This window comes from Entelurus aequoreus, linkage group LG07 (genome assembly GCF_033978785.1).
Source record: "Entelurus aequoreus isolate RoL-2023_Sb linkage group LG07, RoL_Eaeq_v1.1, whole genome shotgun sequence".
Lineage (NCBI taxonomy): Eukaryota > Metazoa > Chordata > Actinopteri > Syngnathiformes > Syngnathidae > Entelurus > Entelurus aequoreus.
This window is the reverse complement of record NC_084737.1, coordinates 1,312,822-1,337,388: the sequence shown is the minus strand read 5'-3', so window position 1 is coordinate 1,337,388 and position 24,567 is coordinate 1,312,822. Positions and strand designations below refer to the sequence as shown.

The following is a 24,567-nucleotide window of genomic DNA, read 5'->3' as shown; positions in this document are numbered from 1 at the left end:
CCACACGTAGAATGCAATTTTCAGCTTGCTCACGTAAGTGACAGCAAGGCGTACTACCTCAGCAGCCACACATCTTACACTGACGGTACCAATACCCAGAATCCCATGCAGCCCTAACTCTTCCGCTCAACCAACGCACGGAGAGGGGGGGGGGGGGTTGATGTGTGGGGGGATTTGGTGGTAGTGGGGGTGTATAATGTAGACCGGAAGAGTTAGGGCTGCATGGGATTCTGGGTAATGGTTGTGTTGTGTTTATGTTGTGTTACGGTGGGATGTTCTCCAGAAATGTGTTTTTCATTCTTTTTTGGTGTGGGTTCACAGTGTGGCGCATATTTGTAACGTAACAATGTTAAAGTTGTTTGATACGGCTACCGTCAGTGTAAGCTGTGTGGCTGATGAGTAAGTATGCTTTGCTGTCTCCTATGTGTGCAAGTAAAAGCAACATACAACTTGTGGCCGGGCTGGCACGCTGTTTGTAAATGCTATAGAGGACAATTACTGCAGTGCAATTAGGGCACGCCCTTTATTTAGTAATTAGAGTGTAAATAGGATTATTTTTTCCCTGGGAGTAATCTATGAGAGACACTGAGATCCATAAGTCTCCTGGGAAAATCGGGGGGGTCGGCATGTATGTAGCTGAGCCGCATCAGAGTGGTCAAGGAGCCGCATGCGGCTCCGGAGCCGCGGGTTGCCGACCCCTGGGTTAAGAGTTCAAAACCTCGCTAGACTTTTTGAAAGCCGCTTTGGGACATGATGGATGGAGGCTACATTCTTCCTCTGCTGCTTTGCAGAGAGCATGCTGAGAACAGCCAGCAGTCCCGACAGCCTTCGATCGCGCACACCCATGATCACCCCTGACCTGGAGAGTGGGACTAAGTTGTGGCATCTGGTGAAGAACCACGACCACTCGGACCAGCGGGAGGGCGATCGGGGCAGCAAGATGGTGTCTGAGATCTACCTGACCAGACTCCTGGCTACAAAAGTAAGACACGAGGGAGTAATGTGTCGTTTTTGCTAAGTTAATCCAGTCTTAGTGGTAAGAGATGATATCTGTCTATTACCTGACCGCTTCTATGTCAGCTGGTGCTACCTCTCTTTGTTTAAAATGTCTATTTTATGCTGGATCTACTCTCTATTTTATGTTGCAGCTGTTACATACACTACAGTATAAATATAATATCAGTATATATCATATACTGTATATATAAATGTAAATATTACATATATGTTATATTGCTACTACGGTACATTTTTTGTCTATTTTATACCTGCATTGTCCTTTCCATCCTTACACTTTCCATCCTTTGTAATTGAGCTACTGTGTGGAACAATTTCCCTTGTGGATCATTAAAGTTTGTCTAAGTCTAAGAGACTTACAGTAAGTAGTCCGATACTTAGAATAGAATAGAGTAGAATATAAAGTACTTTATTGATCCCTGGGGGAAATTCAGCACCACAGTTTGCTCACAATAAACAATAAACACTTAGGTATTATTCACATGTGAATAATATAAATACAGTCAATTATACAGCATTATTCACATGTGAATAATATAAATACAGCCTATTATATACAGTATCCTAACTGGTTTAATACAGTCTATTATACAGAATTATTCACATGTGAATAATATAAATATAGTCTATTATACAGCATTATTAACATGTAAGTAATAGAAATACAGTCTATTATACAGCATTATTCACATGTGAATAACATAAATACAGTCTATTATACAGCATTATTCCCATGTGAATAATATAAATACAGTCTATTATACAGCATTATTCACATGTGAATAATATAAATACAGTCTATTATACAGCATTATTCACATGTGAATAATATAAATACAGCCTATTTTATACACTATCTTAACTGGTTTAATACAGTCTATTATACAGCATTATTCACCTGTGAATAATATAAATACAGTATATTTTACAGCATTATTCACATGTGAGTAATATAAATACAGTCTAAAATACAGCATTATTCACATGTGAGTAATATAAATACAGTCTAAAATACAGCATTATTCACATGTGAGTAATATACAGTAAAGACAGTCTATTATACAGCATTATTCACATGTGAGTAATATAAATACAGTATATTATACAGCATTATTCACATGTGAATAATATAAATACAGTCTATCATACAGCATTATTCACATGTGAGTAATATAAATACAGTCTATTATACAGCATTATTCACATGTGAATAATATAAATACAGTCTATTATACAGCATTATTCACATGTGAGTAATATAAATACAGTCTATTATACAGCATTATTCACATGTGAGTAATATAAATACAGTCTATTATACAGCATTATTCACATGTGAATAATATAAATACAGTCTATTATACAGCATTATTCACATGTGAGTAATATAAATACAGTCTATTATACAGTATTATTCACATGTGAGTAATATAAATACAGTCTATTATACAGCATTATTCACATGTGAGTAATATAAATACAGTCTATTATACAGCATTATTCACATGTGAATAATATAAATACAGTCTATTATACAGCATTATTCACATGTGAGTAATATAAATACAGTCTATTATACAGCATTATTCACATGTGAGTAATATAAATACAGTCTATTATACAGCATTATTCACATGTGAATAACATAAATACAGTCTATTATACAGCATTATTCACATGTGAATAACATAAATGCAGTCTATTATACAGCATTATTCACATGTGAGTAATATAAATACAGTCTATTATACAGCATTATTCACATGTGAGTAATATAAATACAGTCTATTATACAGCATTATTCGCATGTGAGTAATATAAATACAGTCTATTATACAGAATTATTCACATGTGAATAATATACATACAGTCTATTATACAGCATTATTCACATGTGAGTAATATAAATACAGTCTATTATACAGCATTATTCACATGTGAATAACATAAATGCAGTCTATTATACAGCATTATTCACATGTGAGTAATATAAATACAGTCTATTATACAGCATTATTCACATGTGAGTAATATAAATACAGTCTATTATACAGCATTATTCACATGTGAGTAATATAAATACAGTCTTTTATACAGCATTATTCACATGTGAATAATATAAATACAGTCTATTATACAGCATTATTCACATGTGAGTAATATAAATAGAGTCTATTATACAGCATTATTCACATGTGAGTAATATAAATACAGTCTATTATACAGCATTATTCCCATGTGAGTAATATAAATAAATACATTGATACTCTTCTTCTAATAAGGGCACACTGCAGAAGTTTGTGGACGACCTCTTTGAGACCATCTTCAGCACGGCCCACAGAGGCAGCGCTCTGCCGCTGGCCATCAAGTACATGTTTGACTTCCTGGACGAGCAGGGCGACAAACACTCCATCACAGACCACGACGTACGGCACACCTGGAAGAGCAACTGGTAAACGTTTGTCTTCACCATTGTTTACATACAGTGTGTGCTACTGCTGAACATCATGCGACTGTTACTGTCCTTCAGTAGTTCACTTGTTTGAAAGTATGCTCTCTTGTGGTCTGAAGTGTTGAATTTAAGTTATTGAGTGGAACAGTTTGGCCTAGGTTAGGGTTTTGGTTCGACTTACGGTAAGGGTTCAGTTTTTGTTTTGAATTAGGGGTAGAGTTATGGTAGGGCAGTGTTTCCCATAAACTGCCAAGATACCTGTGGCGGTGGGGGCGTGGCTATGGGCGTGGTCACCAGGACATCATCGAGTAATTTGCATAATTTACTACAATGATATGATTTTCTCTAAAAAGGCTAAAAAAATGTATACTTACTATTTAATAACAGTTTTGTTTTAAACGTCCATCCATTTTACAATATAATTACAACACTTTATGTACATATTTATATACAGATTTGAAGAATAAGGTATTCACTGAAATATATTGATTAATTGTGGTTCTTACAAAAAATATATCTTATAAAATATAAAAGCTAAAATGTCTCTTAAAGCTAAATAATTTAACTTTAGCCTACTACTACAACCATATTATTTACCAGCAACATAAAGTGAAACAGAGGCAGAGGTGTCCTGCCACAGTCAGTAACAAATAAACAGAAAACAGTAGTGGTCAAATACAAATAAGGCAACAAGAGAAGTATCCTACACTTCTCTTTTGTAAAGTAAATGTGAACAGCCTATATGGGCATCTACATCAACTATATGACTTGCCTGAGAAGCTGGACAGGACAAAAAAATAAATAAAAAATAAAAAATAAAATAAAATTTAAAAAAATCCACCACAAATAAATGAATGTGTGGGAAACACTGTAGGGGAATGACTGGCATAGATCTTAAATGTAGATTAGTAGCGTTGATGTAGGGCAGGTCTATTCAACTGGCGGCCCGTGGGCCACATCCGGCCCGCCAAAGCTTTTAATTTGGCCCGCCGAACAACACCCAACTAGGCCTGATGAAACCTTTCAAAACAGAGTTGCTCATGTATGCAGTACTCCCGCCACACCGCAGGGGGCAACAGTGAAACATGTGTGTCACAACGAAGCAGCAGTGGGTGAGTAGAGGAAGATGGCACTATCGACCCTGAAAAAATCGAAATAAATCGCAAAAATCGGCCTTGTAACGGCAACAGGACAACAAAGTATGAATGGATTGAAAATGTTGACTTTGTGATGTCTTTTGTGTACTCGTGGTGTTCTTTTTGGCTGTTCAACTCTGGCCATCTTAACTGGTTCAATACATGTAGCGCTGAATTTGACCAGCAGAGCTACACCTTGGGTTTAACCGTGTTAAACCACTTGTGTGCAATGTTTGCTGTGTGTACTAAACCTTCTATTTATGTAAAATGCACAACGGACGTTATATATAGCCCTAAATCACGAGTGTCTCAAAGGGCTGCACGAGCCACAACGACATCCTCGGCTCAGATGCCACATCAGGGCGAGAAAAAAACTCAACCCAATGGGATAACAACGAGTTATGCTTTTGTAATGATTATTTTCAGTCTTAAAACCCTAAATAAGGGAAGCTGTCTAAAGAAATAAAAGGAAGAAACAAAACAAAACTTAGCTTCTGTTTCTTTATGCTGTTAACTATCTGTCTAGCTGCACACGCTGGAAACGAGTAGCGAGGGCAGCATCAGGATTTTATTGACAGTGCATTGTGAGAGCTGATGTGTTTACTTTGTAAATTAGCAAACACAGTCTCAAAGGAAAATCAACTGCAAAGAAACATCTACATTTTGATGTCTGGCCCCCGAGACTTTGGGCTCTTGAAACTGCGGCCCTCTTCATTATGTGGTTGATTAGCCCTGGTCTAGGGCTATGTTGGGTTTGAGGTTAGGTCAGGCTTTCGATTAAGGGCTAAAGATTTGGTTGGATCTGGGTTGGAGCTGGGGTTAGAGATTGATAAGGATTATAGTTGGGTTGAGGGTTAGGTTAGGATTGTCAACCCAAAAGCTAATTTGAACTCTAGTCATAATCTTAACCCTTAACTCCAAATATTAACTCAACTAAATGCTATTACCAGTACATACATTTTCCTTGAATAAAGAACCAATAAGTAGTTAGTTGCTGAAAGAGTTTTAACAAACATCTAATGTGTTTTTCGCTCTGGCTCCCTTTAGCCTCCCACTGAGGTTCTGGGTGAACGTGATCAAGAACCCGCAGTTTGTCTTCGACATCCAAAAGAACAGCATCACGGACGCGTGCCTGTCCGTGATCGCCCAGACCTTCATGGACTCGTGCTCCACGTCTGAACACAAACTGGGGAAGGACTCACCGTCCAACAAACTCCTCTACGCTAAAGACATCCCCAACTACAAGAACTGGGTGGAAAGGTACAATGACATGACATTACATCACTTTTATTACGAACCATTTTTATTATATAAGATGATAATACCCCAGTATTATTCCCTTTTTTTTTTGATTAACCTTTAGGGCACTGTTTTTCAACCTTTTTAGAGCCAAGGCACATTTTTTTCATTAAAAAAAATACAGAAGCACACCACCAGCAGAAAAGGTTAAAAAAAATTAAACTCCAACAGGTTGTCGTGCCTTATTTTGAGTTTGTGGTCGTTTCCTGTGTGTAGTGCTTTAGTTCCTGTCTTGCGCTGTTATTTTGGTGACCCTTCCTGTTTAGTTGGTGTTCTCCTGTAGCAGCTTCACGCCTTCCTTTGAGCGCTATTGCCCGCACCTGCTTTGTATTCGCTATCAAGACTATTTAAGTTGTGCGTACGCTATCCTTTTTTGTGGTGACATTGTTGATTGTCATGTCATGTACGGGATGTGCTTTGTGGATGCCGTCTTTGCTCCACACGCTGTAAGTTTTTGCTGTCGTCCAGCATTCTGTTTTTGTTGACTTTGCGGCCAGTTCAGATTTACTTTTGTTTTACATAGCCATCCCTGTACTTTAGTGCCTTTTCCTAGCGGGACTTGCCTTTTGTTAATTTTTGGTTTAAGCGTTACATACCTTTTTTTACCTGCACGCTGTCTCCCGCTGTGCTCTGCATATTGGGATCACGACAAACCATCCTCGACGCGATCCGACTTCTACAAAGCTATGAACTACCTGCTGCCACCTACTGGTATGGAGTATTACAAGATTACCCTGCCAAGCTCTACACAGCACAGGCAGTAGACAACGGCACATTATTAGGATTATTGATTTGCAAAAAAACTTTTTTTGGACCAATTAGGTTAAGTTGCATATTTTCCCACGACACACCAGACAATATCTCACAGTGGTTGAAAATCACTGCTTTAGGGCAGTGGTCCTAAAAAATCCAATCATGTGTGCTTACGGACTGTATCCCTGCAGGCTGTATTGATCTATATTGATATAGAATGTATATATTATGTTTTTTATGTTGATTTCATTAAAAAAAAAAAAAAAAAAAAATTATTCTCCGGTGGTTGGGGACCACTGCTTTAGGGGACATGGGCTGACCTTTTTGCTTTTCAGTACTATTTTGCTATGTTTTTAGCCATCATTTTTGTTGTTTTACTCTATTATACATGATTATCCCTAAAAAGGTTTTTTTCATGTAAGTTTTAAGATTTCAATGTACATTTTTTTTGCCCCAAAACCAAAGTCTTAATTTTTCAATGTATTTTTTTTTCCCTCAAATCTCTTAATCAACTTTAACCCCAATCAAAACTACCAAACACTTAATGTTTTTAACCTTTTAAAAGGTATTTGATCAAATGATGTCACGGTTTTCAATTACCGTATTTTTCGGACTATAAGTGGCAGTTTTTTTCATAGTTTGGCCGGGGGTGCGACTTATACTCAGGAGCGACTTATGTGTGAAATGATTAACACATTGGCGGTATAGCTCGGTTGGTAGAGCGGCCGTGCCAGCAACTTAAGGGTTGCAGGTTCGATCCCCACATCCGCCATCCTAGTTACTGCCGTTGTGTCCTTGGGCAAGACACTTTACCCACCTGCTCCCAGTGCCACCCACACTGGTTTAATTGTAACTTAGATATTGGGTCTCACTATGTAAAGCGCTTTGAGTCACTAGAGAAAAGCGCTATATAAATATAATTCACTTCACAATTCACTTCACATTAGCGTAAAATATCAAATAATATTATTTATCTCATTCACGTAAGAGACTAGACGTATAAGATTTCATGGGATTTAGCGATTAGGAGTGATAGATTGTTTGGTAAACATATAGCATGTTCTATATCATGGGTCACCAACGTGGTGCCCGCGGGCACCAGGTAGCCCGTAAGGACCAGGGGCCGTACTTATCAAGCTTCTTAGAATGACTCCTAAGAAGTCTGCTAAGAGTTGACTTAAGAGTAAATAAATTCTTCGCTGAAAGCTGCACTTAAAAGTTAGTTATCAAGCGTCTTACTCACACTTTCAGCGAAGTGTAGGACTGAATCTTAAGTGTCACACTCAGAGCTGAATTACGACATTACTATGTGCCGTAAACGCAATTTTAGGTGACGTCATTTCTGTGTCCATAGAAATGACCAATCACGGAAGGGAATCCGTTGTCTAAGAATAAAGAAATATCTTGGAAATATTTAAGTGGACAATGGGAGTGTATATTTTGACAATAAACTACAAAATAATACAAAACAAACTAGTCCCCGCCGGCACTCACGCTACCGCTCCCTCTCTTCTCTCGCCCACACACTCACTGACGTCACTCACCTCACGGCCACACACATACGCTACTGTCATAACATTTTCTTTCCAATTCATTAATTAGGCAACTAATTTGAAACTAGTGTGGGTGGCTCTATATATACTAGCCCACTGCAGACACATGCAGAAATCAACAAGGAATCGAAAAGTATTAAATCTGTGACAAAAATAATATCCGCTCTGTCTAAACGATACCGTTTGATCAGCTGCTCGTCATCAAAAAAAACCAAAACATTGTTCCGTTCCCTGAACGTTCGCGCACGTCTCTCTCGCCTCAGTGCCATCCCCTGCTGGCAACTCCTAACCACTTAAGACACCTCTGAAGGTCTCTTAAATATCGTGGAGAGTAGGAGTGATTCTTAGACTTAAGAACGTTGATAAAAAGCTTTTATTCTTAAGTTTGAGAGTAGGACTAAATTTCGCAAATTCTCAGGACTTAAGTGTAAAATGGCACTCTAAGAAGCTTGGTAAGTACGGCCCCAGATGAGTAGCCCACTGGCCTGTTCTAAAAATAGCTCAAATAGCAGCACTTACCAGTGAGCTGCCTCTATTTTTTAAATTGTATTTATTTACTAGCAAGCTGGTCTCGCTTTGCTCGACATTTTTAATTCTAAGAGAGACAAAACTCAAATAGAATTTGAAAATCCAAGAAAATATTTGAAAGACTTGGTCTTCACTAACTGACAAAGAAACAGATAACAGATTTGGTGTCCAGTTCAAAGTGTGACATGATTTATTTAAAAATTTCCGAGTTGACTTTTGTATTTTACATGAGTTATTATTTGTACAAACATGGTGCAAAGTAATTCATGATTTGTTCAAAAATGTTAGTGGCTAGCTAGTTAAAATGGGGTATTGTGATTTCACAAGACTGTCTTAGAAGTGATCATTTGAAAATGTTCAATTTGAAAAATGTGCACTTAGAGAAAATATAAAAATAAAGTGTTGCATATTGATATTTATCTGTTTCTATATATATTTATTGTGAGAAATCATTAAGATGATCAGTGTTTCCACAAAGATAAATATCATTAAATATTAATAATAACAGAGTTAAAGGTGAATTGAGCAAATTGGCTATTTCTGGCAATTTATTTAAGTGTGTATCAAACTGGTAGCCCCTCGCATTAATCACTACCCAAGAAGTAGCTCTTGCTTTCAAAAAGGTTGGTGACCCTTGTTCTATATGTTATAGTTATTTGAATGACTCTTACCATAATATGTTACGTTAACATACCAGGCACGTTCTCAGTTGCTTATTTATGCCTCATATAACGTACACTTATTCAGCCTGTTGTTCACTATTCTTTATTTATTTTAAATTGCCTTTCAAATGTCTATTCTGGGTGTTGGCTTTTATCAAATACATTTCCCCAAAAAATGCGACTTATACTCCAGTGCGACTTATATATGTTTTTTTCCTTCTTTATTATGCATTTTCGGCCGGTGCGACTTATACTCCGAAAAATACGGTAGTATATATTTGCACAACACGTTATTTTACTCACTTAATCCTGTGACATCTGAGCAAAGGACCTCTAAAAAAGTAAAAAAAACAAAAAACATTACATGTTCAATATTTTTGTTTAGGACTAAAGTTTAAGAAATTTCAGTAAAAAAAAAAAATTCTAAAATGTTTTTACGCCTTTCAAAAACTTAGACGTTTATATACTGTTTGGTTTTAATGTTAATTAAAATCAAATGTTGATTAATATTTAAAATGTTGGATTTTATAATGATTAACAACAGTGAGGAGAACTTGGTTTTACATATATTTATAGTTCACAGTGTTACAATATTTCTATATTTCTATATTATGATTACATATAAACTATACGGGTACCGTATTTTTCGGAGTATAAGTCGCTCCGGAGTATAAGTCGCACCGGCCGAAAATGCATAATAAAGAAGGGAAAAAACATATATACACTACCGTTCAAAAGTTTGGGTTCACCCAAACAATTTAGTGGAATAGCCTTCATGTCTAAGAACAAGAATAGACTGTCGAGTTTCAGATGAAAGTTCTCTTTTTCTGGCCATTTTGAGCGTTTAATTAACCCCACAAATGTGATGCTCCAGAAACTCAATCTGCTCAAAGGAAGGTCAGTTGTGTAGCTTCTGTAACGAGCTAAAGTGTTTTCAGATGTGTGAACATGATTGCACAAGGGTTTTCTAATCATCAATTAGCCTTCTGAGCCAATGAGCAAACACATTGTACCATTAGAACACTGGAGTGATAGTTGCTGGAAATGGGCCTCTATACACCTATGTAGATATTGCACCAAAAAGCAGACATTTGCAGCTAGAATAGTCATTTACCACATTAGCAATGTATAGAGTGTATTTCTTTCAAGTTAAGACTAGTTTAAAGTTATCTTCATTGAAAAGTACAGTACTTTTCCTTCAAAAATAAGGACATTTCAATGTGACCCCAAACTTTTGAACGGTAGTGTAAGTCGCACTGGAGTATAAGTTGCATTTTTGGGGGAAATGTATTTGATAAAAGCCAACACCAAGAATAGACATTTGAAAGGCAATTTAAAATGTCTAAAGAATAGTGAACAACAGGCTGAATAAGTGTACGTTATATGAGGCATAAATAACCAACTGGTATGTTAACGTAACATATTATGGTAAGAGTCATTCATATAACTATAACATATAGAACATGCTATACGTTTACCAAACAATCTGTCACTCCTAATCGCTAAATCCCATGAAATCTTATACGTCTAGTCTCTTACATCAATGAGATAAATAATAATATTTGATATTTTACGCTAATGTGTTAATCATTTCACACATACACTACCGTTCAAAAGTTTGGGGTGACATTGAAATGTCCTTATTTTTGAAGGAAAAGCACTGTACTTTTCAATGAAGATAACTTTAAACTAGTCTTAACTTGAAAGAAATACACTCTATACCAGGGGTCACCAACGCGGTGCCCGCGGGCACCAGGTAGCCCGTAAGGACCAGATGAGTAGCCCGCCGGCCTGTTCTAAAAATAGCTCAAATAGCAGCACTTACCAGTGAGCTGCCTCTATTTTTTAAATTGTATTTATTTACTAGCAAGCTGGTCTCGCTTTGCCTGACATTTTTAATTCTAAGAAAGACAAAACTCAAATAAAATTTGAAAATCCAAGAAAATATTTTAAAGACATGGTCTTCACTTGTTTAAATAAAATAATTATTTTTTTTACTTTGCTTCTTATAACTTTCAGAAAGACAATTTTAGAGAAAAAATACAACCTTAAAAATGATTTTAGGATTTTTAAACACATATACCTTTTTTACATTTTAAATTCCTTCCTCTTCTTTCCTGACAATTTAAATCAATGTTCAAGTAAATTTATTTTTTTTATTGTAAAGAATAATAAATACATTTTAATTGAATTCTTCATTTTAGCTTCTGTTTTTTCGACGAAGAATATTTGTGAAATATTTCTTCAAACTTATTATGATTAAAATTCAAAACAATTATTCCGGCAAATCTAGAAAATCTGTAGAATCAAATTTAAATCTTATTTCAAAGTATTTTTAATTTCTTTTAAAATTTTTGTTCTGGAATATCTATAAGAAATAATGATTTGCCTTGTTAGAAATATAGCTTGGTCCAATTTGTTATATATTCTAACAAAGTGTAGATTGGATTTTAACCTATTTAAAACATGTCATCAAAATTCTAAAATGAATCTTAATCAGGAAAAATTAGTAATGATGTTCCATAAATTATTTTTTTTATTTTTTCAAAAAGATTCGAATGAGCTAGTTTTTCTCTTCTTTTTTTCGGTTGAATTTTGAATTTTAAAGAGTCGAAATTGAAGATAAACTATGTTTCAAAATTAATTGTCATTTTTTTCGTGTTTTCTCCTCTTTTAAACCATTCAATTAAGTGTAAATATTAATTATTAATAATAACATAGAGTTAAAGGTAAATTGAGCAAATTGGCTATTTCTGGCAATTTATTGAAGTGTGTATCAAACTGGTAGCCCTTCGCATTAATCAGTACCCAAGAAGTAGCTCTTGGTTTCAAAAAGGTTGGTGACCCCTGCTCTATACATTGCTAATGTGGTAAATGACTATTCTAGCTGCAAATGTCTGCTTTTTGGTGCAATATCTACATAGGTGTATAGAGGCCCATTTCCAGCAACTATCACTCCAGTGTTCTAATGGTACAATGTGTTTGCTCATTGGCTCAGAAGGCTAATTGATGATTAGAAAACCCTTGTGCAATCATGTTCACACATCTGAAAACACTTTAGCTCGTTACAGAAGCTACAAAACTGACCTTCCTTTGAGCAGATTGAGTTTCTGGAGCATCACATTTGTGGGGTCAATTAAACGCTCAAAATGGCCAGAAAAAGAGAACTTTCATCTGAAACGCGACAGTCTATTCTTGTTCTTAGAAATGAAGGCTATTCCACTAAATTGTTTGGGTGACCTCAAACTTTTGAACGGTAGTGTAAGTCGCTCCTGAGTATAAGTCGCAAGACCGGCCAAACTATGAAAAAAACTGCGACTTATAGTCCGAAAAATACGGTATATAGATCCAGGTGAAACTCAAAAAATGTGAATATGGTGTGGAAGTCAATTCATTTCAGCAATCCAACTTTAAATGTGAAACTGATCATTTATATTAACTCATTAATTTGTGTGTTATAATGTTGATCAGGGGTCACCAACCTTTTTGAAACCAAGAGCTACTTCCTGGGTAGTGATTAATGCGAAGGGCTACCATTTTGATACACACTTAAATAAATTGCCAGAAATAGCCAATTTGCTCAATTTACCTTTAACTCTATGTTATTATTAATAATTAATGATATTTACACTTAATTGAACGGTTTAAAAGAGGAGAAAACACGAAAAAAATGACAATTACATTTTGAAACATAGTTTATCTTCAATTTCGACTCTTTAAAATTCAAAATTCAACCGAAAAAAAGGAGAGAAAAACTAGCTAATCCGAATCTTTTTGAAAAAATAAAAAAAATAATTTATGGAACATCATTAGTAATTTTTCCTGATTAAGATTAATTTTAGAATTTTGATGACATGTTTTAAATAGGTTAAAATCCAATCTACACTTTGTTAGAATATATAACAAATTGGACCAAGCTATATTTCTAACAAAGACAAATAATTATTTCTTCTACATTTTCCAGAACAAAAATTTTAAAAGAAATTCAAAAGACTTTGAAATAAGATTTAAATTTGATTCTACAGATTTTCTAGATTTGCCAGAATATTTTTTTTGAATTTTAATCATAATAAGTTTGAAGAAATATTTCACAAATATTCTTCGTCGAAAAAACAGAAGCTAAAATGAAGAATTCAATTAAAATTTAATTATTATTCTTTACAATAAAAAAATAAAAAAATTACTTGAACATTGATTTAAATTGTCAGGAAAGAAGAGGAAGGAATTTAAAAGGTAAAAAGGTATATGTGTTTAAAAATCCTAAAATCATTTTTAAGGTTGTATTTTTTCTCTAAAATAGTCTTTCTGAAAGTTATAAGAAGCAAAGTAAAATAATAAATGAATTTATTCAAACAAGTGAAGACCAAGTCTTTAAAATATTTTCTTGGATTTTCAAATTCTATTTGAGTTTTGTCTCTCTTAGAATTAAAAATGTCGAGCAAAGCGAGACCAGCTGCTAGTAAATAAATACAATTTTAAAAATAGAGACAGCTCACTGGTAAGTGCTGCTATTTGAGCTATTTTTAGAACAGGCCAGCGGGCTACTCATCTGGGGCCGTACTTATCAAGCTTCTTAGAGTGCCATTTTACACTTAAGTCCTGAGAATTTGCGAAATTTAGTCCTACTCTCAAACTTAAGAATAAAAGCTTTTTATCAACGTTCTTAAGTCTAAGAATCACTCCTACTCTCCGCGATATTTAAGAGACCTTCAGAGGTGTCTTAAGTGGTTAGGAGTTGCCAGCAGGGGATGGCACTGAGGCGAGAGAGACGTGCGCGAACGTTCAGGGAACGGAACAATGTTTTTTGTTTGTTTTTTATGACGAGCAGCTGATCAAACGGTATCGTTTAGACAGAGCGGATATTATTTTTGTCACAGATTTAATACTTTTCGATTCCTTGTTGATTTCTGCATGTGTCTGCAGTGGGCTAGTATATATAGAGCCACCCACACCAGTTTCAAATTAGTTGCCTAATTAATGAATTGGAAAGAAAATGTTATGACAGTAGCGTATGTGTTTGGCCGTGAGGTGAGTGACGTCAGTGAGTGTGTGGGCGAGAGAAGAGAGGGAGCGGTAGCGTGAGTGCCGGCGGGGACTAGTTTGTTTTGTATTATTTTGTAGTTTATTGTCAAAATATACACTCCCATTGTCCACTTAAATATTTCCAAGATATTTCTTTATTCTTAGACAACGGATTCCCTTCCGTGATTGGTCATTTCTATGGACACAGAAATGACGTCACCTAAAATTCCGTTTACAGCACATAGTAATGTTGTAATTCAGCTCCGAGTGTGACACTTAAGATTCAGTCCTACACTTCGCTGAAAGTGTGAGTAAGACGCTTGATAACTAACTTTTAAGTGCAGCTTTCAGCGAAGAATTCATTTACTCTTAAGTCAACTCTTAGCAGACTTCTTAGGAGTCATTCTAAGAAGCTTGATAAGTACGGCCCCTGGTCCTTGAGGGCTACCTGGTGCCCGCGGGCACCGCATTGGTGACCCCTGATGTTGATGATCATATCATGGTTTACAGCTTTTAAAAAAGCCAACATTTTCTGAGATTTTCATTTTTCAGAAGCTGTAAGCTACGGTCCTCAAAATGATATCAAAAGACATCTTGAATTGCATGCCATGTATTAGTTTCACCTTGTAAGAGTCATTGCTGGAATGCACCATACGTTTGAGTTCCACCTGTATGTTGCAAAGTTACCCGTGCAGCTGCTGCACCATGAAAACATTCCTTCACAATTAAGATGTGACGTAGTCTGCTCAAAGTAAAAGGTGCAAACAGGTAGCTCCAAGTCGGCTGAAAGCAATTTTCTGCTTTCTGCCTTCTTTTCAAATCAGCATCGTTATTAATATGCATAGTGACGATCCCTCCCCTGATTTCTTTTTAGTTATCTGTTGCACATCCTCCTCATCAAGCGCGGAGATGGAAAAGACACAGGTGATTGGAGGGTTTGTTGCGACTGTGACATTATTTACCGCTCGCTGCAAACAGTTCACCCCTTCATCTTTTATTCAGCACTGAAATGTTGCTCAGCTCGGATAAGTTATGCACCACTGATGCTTGCTGTAAGTTCCCTTTCACGGGCGACTCTATTAATCTCTAAGTAGCTTTTTAAGGCCGCTCCCTTCCCCGCGTCAACTTGCAGCCGCTGACAGTGAGAGAGTTGGTGGTTGAAGCATTCCAGTACACGCCGCCCCACCTTTTGACGGCCAGCGAGCATGTGGATGAGGTTGTAACTGCGCCCACGTCTTCCCCGCAGGTACTACTCTGATATCTCGCGTATGCCTGCCATCAGCGACCAGGACATGAGTGCCTACCTGGCGGAGCAGTCCCGCCTGCACCTCAGCCAGTTCAACAGCATGTCTGCACTGCACGAGATCTACTCCTACATCATCAAATACAAAGACGAGGTGAGGTTGCAATCCGGAAGGTCTCCTCAATATGACGCAGGGCTCCAATTGGACCGCGGCAAGTTAAAGTTAAAGTTAAAGTAGCAATGATTGTCACACACACACTAGGTGTGGTGAAATTCGTCCTCTGCATTTGACCCATCCCCTTGATCACCCCCTGGGAGGTGAGGGGAGCAGTGGGCAGCAGCGGTGGCCGCGCCCGGGAATCATTTTTGGTGATTTAACCCCCAATTCCAACCCCTTGATGCTGAGTGCCAAGGCAGGGAGGTAATGGCTCACATTTAGGGCTGCAACTAACAACTAATTTGATGATCGATTAATCTGTCGATTATTACTTTGATTAATCGATTAATAGTCGGATAAAAGAGACGAACTACATTTCTATCCTTTGCAGTATTTTATTGAAAAAAAACAGCATACTGGCACCATACTTATTTTGATGATTGTTTATCAGCTGTTTGTAAATGTTGCAGTTTATAAATAAAGGTTTATAAAAAAATAATAATAATAAAGTAGCCTCTGCGCATGCGCATAGCATAGATCCAACAAATCGATGACTAAATTAATCGCCAACTATTTTTATAATCAATTTTAATCGATTTAATCGATTAGTTGTTGCAGCCCTAGTCCCATTTTTATAGTCTTTGTTATGACTCGGTTTGAACTCACAACCTACCCATCTCAGGGCGGACACTATGTGTGAGTGACGTGGAGAAAAGCCTCGACTCGCTCGGGGTAGAAGCCGTTTTTTGCCACTATTAAGTTAGTTAAGTTAAAGTTAAAGTAGCAATGATTGTCACACACACACTAATTGTGGGGAAATTCGTCCTCTGCATTTGACCCATCCCATTGTTCACCCCCTGGGAGGTGAGGGGAGCAGTGAGCGGCAGCGGTAGCCGCGCCCGGGAATCATTTTTGGTGATTTAACCCCTAATTCCAACCCTTGAGTGCCAAGCAGGGAGGTAATGGCTCCCATTTTTATAGTCTTTGGTATGACTCGGCCGGGGTTTGAACTCACAACCTACCCATCTCAGGGCGGACACTCTAACCACTAGGCCAGTGAGTAGGTGTAGTACCGCGACCGCCCTCGTCTTTCGCCGTAATTCCCAAAAAATTGACCAACATTTGCGGCAAGAACATGCCGTGACCGCCCCTGACTTTTTACTTGTTAATGGACGAGGGATGTAACATTAAACGGTATAATGATAATTTGTGATAATTCATGATGGTTAGTAATACCGTTTAATTTTTTAATTACTGAAAAACTGTCATTTATTAATGCATTTATATATATATATATATATATATATATATATATATATATATATATATATATATATATATATATATATATATATATATATATATATATATATATATATTAGGGCTGTGGGGAAAAAATTTATTCGAATTCGAATCACGATTCTCACGTTGTGCGATTCAGAATCAATTCTCTTTTTTTTTTTTAAATCGATTTTTTTTATTATTTTTTTTAATTAATCAATCCAACAAAACAATACACAGCAATACCATAACAATGCAATCCAATTTCCAAAAGCAAACCCGACCCAGCAACACTCAGAAGTGCAATAAACAGAGCAATTGAGAGGAGACACAAACACCACACAGAAGAAACCAAAAGTAGTGAAACAAAAATGAATATTATCAACAACAGTATCAATTAGTTACAATTTCAACATAGCAGTGATTAAAAATCCCTCATTGACATTATTGTTAGACATTTATAAAAAAATAATAAAAAGAACAATAGTGTCACAGTGGCTTACACTTGCATCGCATCTCATAAACTTGACAACACACTGTGTCCAATATTTTCACAAAGATAAAATAAGTCATATTTTTGGTTCATTTAATAGTTCAAACAAATGTACATTATTGCAATCAGTTGATAAAACATTGTCCTTTACAATTATAAAAGCTTTTTACAAAGATCTACTACTCTGCTTGCATGTCAGCAGACTGGGGTAGATCCTGCTGAAATCTATGTATTCAATGAATAGACAATCCTTTTGAATCGGGAAAATATCGTTTTTGAATTTAAAAAAATAGATTTTGAATCAAATCGTGACCCAAAGAATCGATATTGAATCGAATCGTGGGACACCCAAAGATTTGCAGCCCTAATATATATATATATATATATATATATATATATATATATATATATATATATATATATATATATATATATATATATTAGGGCTGCAACAACTAATCGATTAAATCGATTAAAATCGATTATTAAAATAGTTGCCGATTAATTTAGTCATCGATTCGTTGGATCTATGCTATGCGCAGAGTTTTTTTGTTTTTTTTACTAAACCTTTATTTATAAACTGCAACATTTACAAACAGCTGAGAAACAATCATCAAAATAAGTATGATGCCAGTATGCTGGTTTTTTTCAATAAAATACCGGATAGGATAGAAATGTAGTTTGTCTCTTTTATCCGATTATTAATCGATTAATCGAAGTAATAATCGACAGATTAATCGATTATCAAATTAATCGTTAGTTGCAGCCCTAATATATATATATATATATATATATATATATATATATGCAAAGAGCTGCTATGTAGATACAGTATATCACAATATAGATTTTAGGCCATATTGCTCATCTCTAATATCCTACTGAGAACGAGCATCCTCTGCTGTGGACATGTTGTCATACACCAATCTGAATGTTTGGTGGTGGTCAGAGAGGCCGGAATTCCGTCAGCCTACCCAGGGCAGCTGTGTCTACAACTGCAACTACTTGGTATTGGATCCATACCTAAATGTGTAGCATTGCCCAAAACTAATGTAAAGTATCCAAACAACAGAATAATAAGTATGTATTATGTCTCAACAGTATATTAGCAAGTAGGTTAATAATAGTTTTGAGAAAGTAATACAGCTGGAAAGGACACAATATGTTACCTCATACGTCCGCAGCTAATTTAGGAGCACTTGTAGCCAGTTTCGAAACACCTATATTATTATTTACATGGCAAATATATCGTGATGAATATCACTATCGCAAAAGGCTGCAATGTCGCCATTGACTAATATAGGACCACCGACCTTCAATTTCCCCCACTTTATTACAGTTTCTGCTGAATGATGAGAAGTGAGCAGTTCTTTTGCATCCTCTCCATCCCTGCTATTAAAGCTATATTACAGTAGTTGCTTGCAGCTGGCTCCATTCACACCATCTGCTCCCCCTTCATTACAGTCTTAGGTATTAGGCTCCCTCAATATGTCCCTAAAGCAGACATACATGCAGCACATGTCCACATAATAACTTGAATGACGCGCAAGCGCCCGGAGTCTTCCAGTGAAATAGTCACCAGGGAGCCCAAAATTGACATTTTTGTCAGGATTTTTTGTATGAATGGAGCATCAACTACTTAAGGAGATGACATTCATAGAAAATGTTCTTTCTTGCTGGCTGATTTGATTGATATAAACATTTCTCTGCCAATTGCAACGTGCTAAAGCCGAGGAAAAATGATACCTTAGAAGCACACATACTTTTGCCATTCTTTCAAAAACATAACCTTTACTTACTTCTTCTCCTTGTTATTTTTGATGTATTCACGGAAATTGTTCTTTTACTTAAAGAAAAAAACAATGTTTCAGGGCAAGATATTATATCATTTTGTGAAACAATCGCAAAAAATAAATAAAAACACCACTTAAATGCTGGCCATGGTGAAGATTTTCCAAACGTTGCCTTTAGCGGAGAGTTGATAAAGATATGTCTTACTTTTAGTTATATTTTTTAATGTGTTTATATATTTTGTGTTTCTTTTATTACTAATTTAATATACATGTATTTTTTTTTACTGTAATAGTTAGGGATGTCCGATAATATCGGCCTGCCGATATTATCGGCCGATAAATGCGTTAAAATGTAATATCGGAAATTATCGGTATCGGTTTTTTATTATCTGTATCGTTTTTTTTTTGTTTTGTTTTATTAAATCAACATAAAAAACACAAGATACACTTACAATTAGTGCACCAACCCAAAAAACCTCCCTCCCCCCATTTCTTTCTGTTATCAATATTCTGGTTCCTACATTATATATCAATATATATCAATACAGTCTGCAAGGGATACAGTCCGTAAGCACACATGATTGTGCGTGCTGCTGCTCCACTAATAATACTAACCTTTAACAGTTAATTTTACAAATTTTCATTAATTACTAGTTTCTATGTAACTGTTTTTATATTGTTTTACTTTCTTTTTTATTCAAGAAAATGTTTTTAATTTATTTATCTTATTTTATTTGATTCATTTTTTTAAAAAGTACCTTATCTTCACCATACCTGGTTGTCCAAATTAGGCATAATAATGTGTTAATTCCACGACTGTATATATCGGTTGATATCGGCATCAGTTGATATCGGTATCGGTAATTAAAGAGTTGGACAATATCGGCATATCGGATATCGGCAAAAAGCCATTATCGGACATCCCTAAACAAAATCCATCAAATGTTACAATAAGTGAAACTATGTAGAAACAACAGTGTTTCCCATAAACTGCCAAGATACATGTGGCGGTGGAGGCGTGGCTATGGGCGTGGTCACATGACATCATCGAGTAATTTGCATAATTTACTACAATGATATGATTTTCTCTAAAAATGCTCAAAAAATGTATACTTACTAATTAATAACAGTTTTGTTTCAAACGTCCATCCATCCATCCATTTTACAATATAATTACAACACTTTATGTACATATTTATATACAGATTTGAACAATAAGTTATTCACTGAAATATATTTATTAATTGTGGTTCTTACAAAAAAGATATCTTATAAAATATAAAAGTTAAAATGTCTCTTAAATCTCTGCCCCTTTAATTAGTGCATACTAAATAATGTAACTTTAGCGTACTACTACAACCATATTATTTACCAGCAACATAAAGTGAAACAGAGGCAGAGGTGTCCTGCCACAGTCAGTAACAAATAAACAGAAAACAGTAGTGGTCAAATACAAATAAGGCAACAAGAGAAGTATCCTACACTTCTCTTTTGTAAAGTAAATGTGAACAGCCTATATGGGCATCTACATCAACTATATGACTTGCCTGAGAAGCTGGACAGGACAAAAAAATTAAAAAAAATATTTTTTTTAAATTTGTGGCGGACGTAATTCTTTCGTGGTGGGCCGCCACAAATAAATGAATGTGTGGGAAACTGAACAATACTCACAGAAGTTACTTGCTGATGCTAATAGTGCTTTTCGCCATTTTGTTTCAGATCCTGTCGGCGTTGCAGAAAGACGAGCAATCGCGGCGACAGAGGCTACGTGGCAAGCTGGAGCAGGTCATCGACACCATGGCGCTGACCAGCTGAGGGTTAAAGCGGTGGAATGCTGGCCAACAACGCCTTCCTTCCCAGACGGTCATCAACCGGACGAACAACAAAAAGTCAATTTAGTCCGTTCAACGAAGAGACGGCAGAGGTGCGATTGAATGGCCGAAGTCCGCTTTTTTATTTCAAACTGAGCTGCAAACCAAGCCCGGATTGAACCAAATTGAGCGAACGCGCAGTAGTCCGTGTTGACTCCAGTCCAGCAGAGGGCAGTGGTTTTTTTTCGGCTACAACCAGGACCTAAACCAGGGTGGAAGGAACCAGGATACTTGATCCCGTTTGGGGATATCCCTTTCCTGTTGCCATTATCAGGGTGGACACACGGAGGAGGAAGAACTGATGACAAACTCCCAACCATTTGGAACTTCCTGCTTACGGTTGATTTGCCATTTCCTTCCTTCCCCACCATACTGCCTCCTCTCCTTAGCGCTGTGCCGCTCATGTTACTGCTGAATTTGCACAACAAAAGCTAAATCAAAAGAGAGCAAAGGATATATGAACACATTTATAAATATATAAATACGAGCCTCTGTTTGCGTTGAAAGAGATGTTCTTTTTCTTTTAATGTATAAAAACGATAGGTTTGACAGGATTTGATATTTCCACGTAGAAAATGTGAAAACTTCAAAAGAAAAGAAAAAAAGCAACACCAGCTAAAGTTGCGTGCCATGTTTTACTTTGAATGTTGTTTAGTGCAAAGAGACTTTTTCTTTTACTTCGATGAAATGTGTTATAAAAATGTTGTCATGCTTATTAGTGAGACTTTAAGGGGGGAGAAAATATGTGAATGGGAAAACTGGACTCCAAATTGCAGAAGGGTTCTATGTTTAATGCAGTACGCCGTGCTAGTCAACCCACAGTGATGTTCTTCGACAGAATCCACCCATGGATCCATTTGATTCACCAGCCCCTTTTACACAGAGAAGCTCATCAGGTCTGCACTTTCACACACAAGACGAATACATTTCATGGACACCACTTCATGGACCCCAGTTCATGGACCCCAGTTCATGGACACCAGTTCATGGACACCGGTTCATGGATACCACTTCATGGATGAATACATTTCATGGACACCACTTCATGGACCCCAGTTCATGGACCCCAGTTCATGGACACCAGTTCATGGACCCCAGTTCATGGATACCACTTCATTGATGAATACATTTCAGGGACACCAGTTCATGGACCCCAGTTCATGGACCCCAGTTCATGGACACCAGTTCATGGACACCGGTTCATGGACACCAGTTCATGGACCCCAGTTCATGGATACCACTTCATTGATGAATACATTTCATGGACACCAGTTCATGGACCCCAGTTCATGGATACCACTTCATTGATGAATACATTTCATGGACACCAGTTCATGGACCCCAGTTCATGGACCCCAGTTCATGGACACCAGTTCATGGACACCGGTTCATGGATACCACTTCATGAATGAATACATTTCATGGACACCAGTTCATGGACCCCAGTTCATGGACCCCAGTTCATGGACACCAGTTCATGGACACCGGTTCATGGATACCACTTCATGAATGAATACATTTCATGGACACCAGTTCATGGACCCCAGTTTATGGACCCCAGTTCATGGACACCAGTTCATGGACACCGGTTCATGGATACCACTTCATGAATGAATACATTTCATGGACACCAGTTCATGGACCCCAGTTCCTGGACCCCAGTTCATGGACACCAGTTCATGGACACCGGTTCATGGACACCGGTTCATGGATGAATACATTTCATGGACCCCAGTTCATGGACCCCAGTTCATGGACCCCAGTTCATGGACACCAGTTCATGGACACCACTTCATGGACAACAACCCACGATTGCTAGACTGTCTGAATTAACGCATACAATTAAACACCGAAAATTTTTATAAACGCTAATTAATCATGCAAATTAGTCGGAGGATTAATCGCAGACGTTACATGAAAAGTCACACACACTCTAGGTGTGGTGAAATTTGTCCTCTGCATTTGACCCATCCCCTTGTTCACTGCCTGGGAGGTGAGGGGAGCCGTGAGCAGCAGCGGTGGCCGCGCCCGGAGTCATTTTTTGGTGATTTAACCCCCAATTCCAATCCTTGATTTTGAGTGCCAAGCAGGGAGGTAACGGGTCCCATTTTTATAGTCTTTGGTATAACTCGGCCGGGGTTTGAACTCACGACCTACCCATCTCAGGGCGGACACTCTCACCACTAGGCCACTGAGTAGATGACAAGTGTGCTCGCTAGCAAATTTAACTTCAAAATAAAACTGTTACAGTTTTAAGGCGCATTCAAGTATAATATGTTTGTAGATTATGACAACAAAATCGCATTTGTGTCACTTTGATTAATCATGAATTGAATTGTAATTATTCAGATGTGAAATTAATGGTTTGACAGCACTGCTTTCAACACAACAGGACCCCACTGTCACTATTGACATAGAATAAGTTACTACCTCATAAGTCGGAACACTTTGTGTCTACATTCCGTATCCGCGCCGTTTGTACAGAACAGCAACCCGGCTAAAAAATAAAACACGGCTGTGTAAAAGGGGCTACTGACTCAGTCTATATCAGGGGTCACCAACGCAGTGCCCGCAGGCACCAGGTCGCCCGTAAGGACCAGATGAGTAGCCCGCTGGCCTGTTCTAAAAATAGCTCAAATAGCAGCACTTACCAGTGAGCTGCCTCTATTTTTAAAATTGTATTTATTTACTAGCAAGCTGGTCTCGCTTTGCTCGACATTTTTAATTCTAAGAGAGACAAAACTCAAATAGAATTTGAAAATCCAAGAAAATATTTTAAAGACTTGGTCTTCGCTTGTTTAAATAAATGCATACATTTTTTTACTTTGCTTTTTATAACTTTCAGAAAGACAATTTTAGAGAAAAAATACAACCTTAAAAATGATTTTAGGATTTTTAAACACATATACCTTTTTACCTTTTAAATTCCTTCCTCTTCTTTCCTTACAATTTAAATCAATGTTCAAGTAAATTAATTTTTCTATTGTAAAGAATAATAAATACATTTTGATTTAATTCTTCATTTTAGCTTCTGTTTTTTCAACAAAGAATATTTGTGAAATATTTCTTCAAACTTATTATGATTAAAACTAAAAAAAAATATTCTGGCAAATCTAGAAAATCTGTATAATCAAATTTAAATCTTATTTCAAAGTCTTTTTAATTTCTTTTAAAAATTTTGTTCTGGAAAATCTAGAAGAAATAATGATTTGTCTTTGTTAGAAATATAGCTTGGTCCAATTTGTTATATATTCTAACAAAGTGCAGATTGGATTTTAACCTATTTAAAACATGTCGTCAAAATTCT

The 24,567-nt window shown here is 36.6% G+C and overlaps 1 protein-coding gene and 1 long non-coding RNA gene across 5 annotated transcripts in view; one reads left to right on the top strand and one right to left on the bottom strand.

Moving 5' to 3' along the window:
- Positions 1 to 24,217, top strand: part of LOC133653263 (plexin-A1-like) — a 684,271-nt gene extending 660,054 nt beyond the window's left edge. For all 4 annotated transcript variants that reach the window (XM_062052348.1, XM_062052349.1, XM_062052350.1 and 1 more), the window contains 5 exons: positions 792 to 982; positions 3,300 to 3,469; positions 5,653 to 5,865; positions 15,669 to 15,819; positions 21,109 to 24,217. In XM_062052348.1, the coding sequence (XP_061908332.1) occupies positions 792 to 982; positions 3,300 to 3,469; positions 5,653 to 5,865; positions 15,669 to 15,819; positions 21,109 to 21,204 (821 nt within the window). In that variant the 3' untranslated portion in view covers positions 21,205 to 24,217. The remainder of the gene's footprint in view (positions 1 to 791; positions 983 to 3,299; positions 3,470 to 5,652; positions 5,866 to 15,668; positions 15,820 to 21,108) is intronic.
- The window catches only part of LOC133653265 (uncharacterized), an 86,127-nt gene that overhangs the window by 5,224 nt on the left and 56,336 nt on the right, over positions 1 to 24,567 (bottom strand). The gene's annotated exons all lie outside the window — the stretch shown is intronic.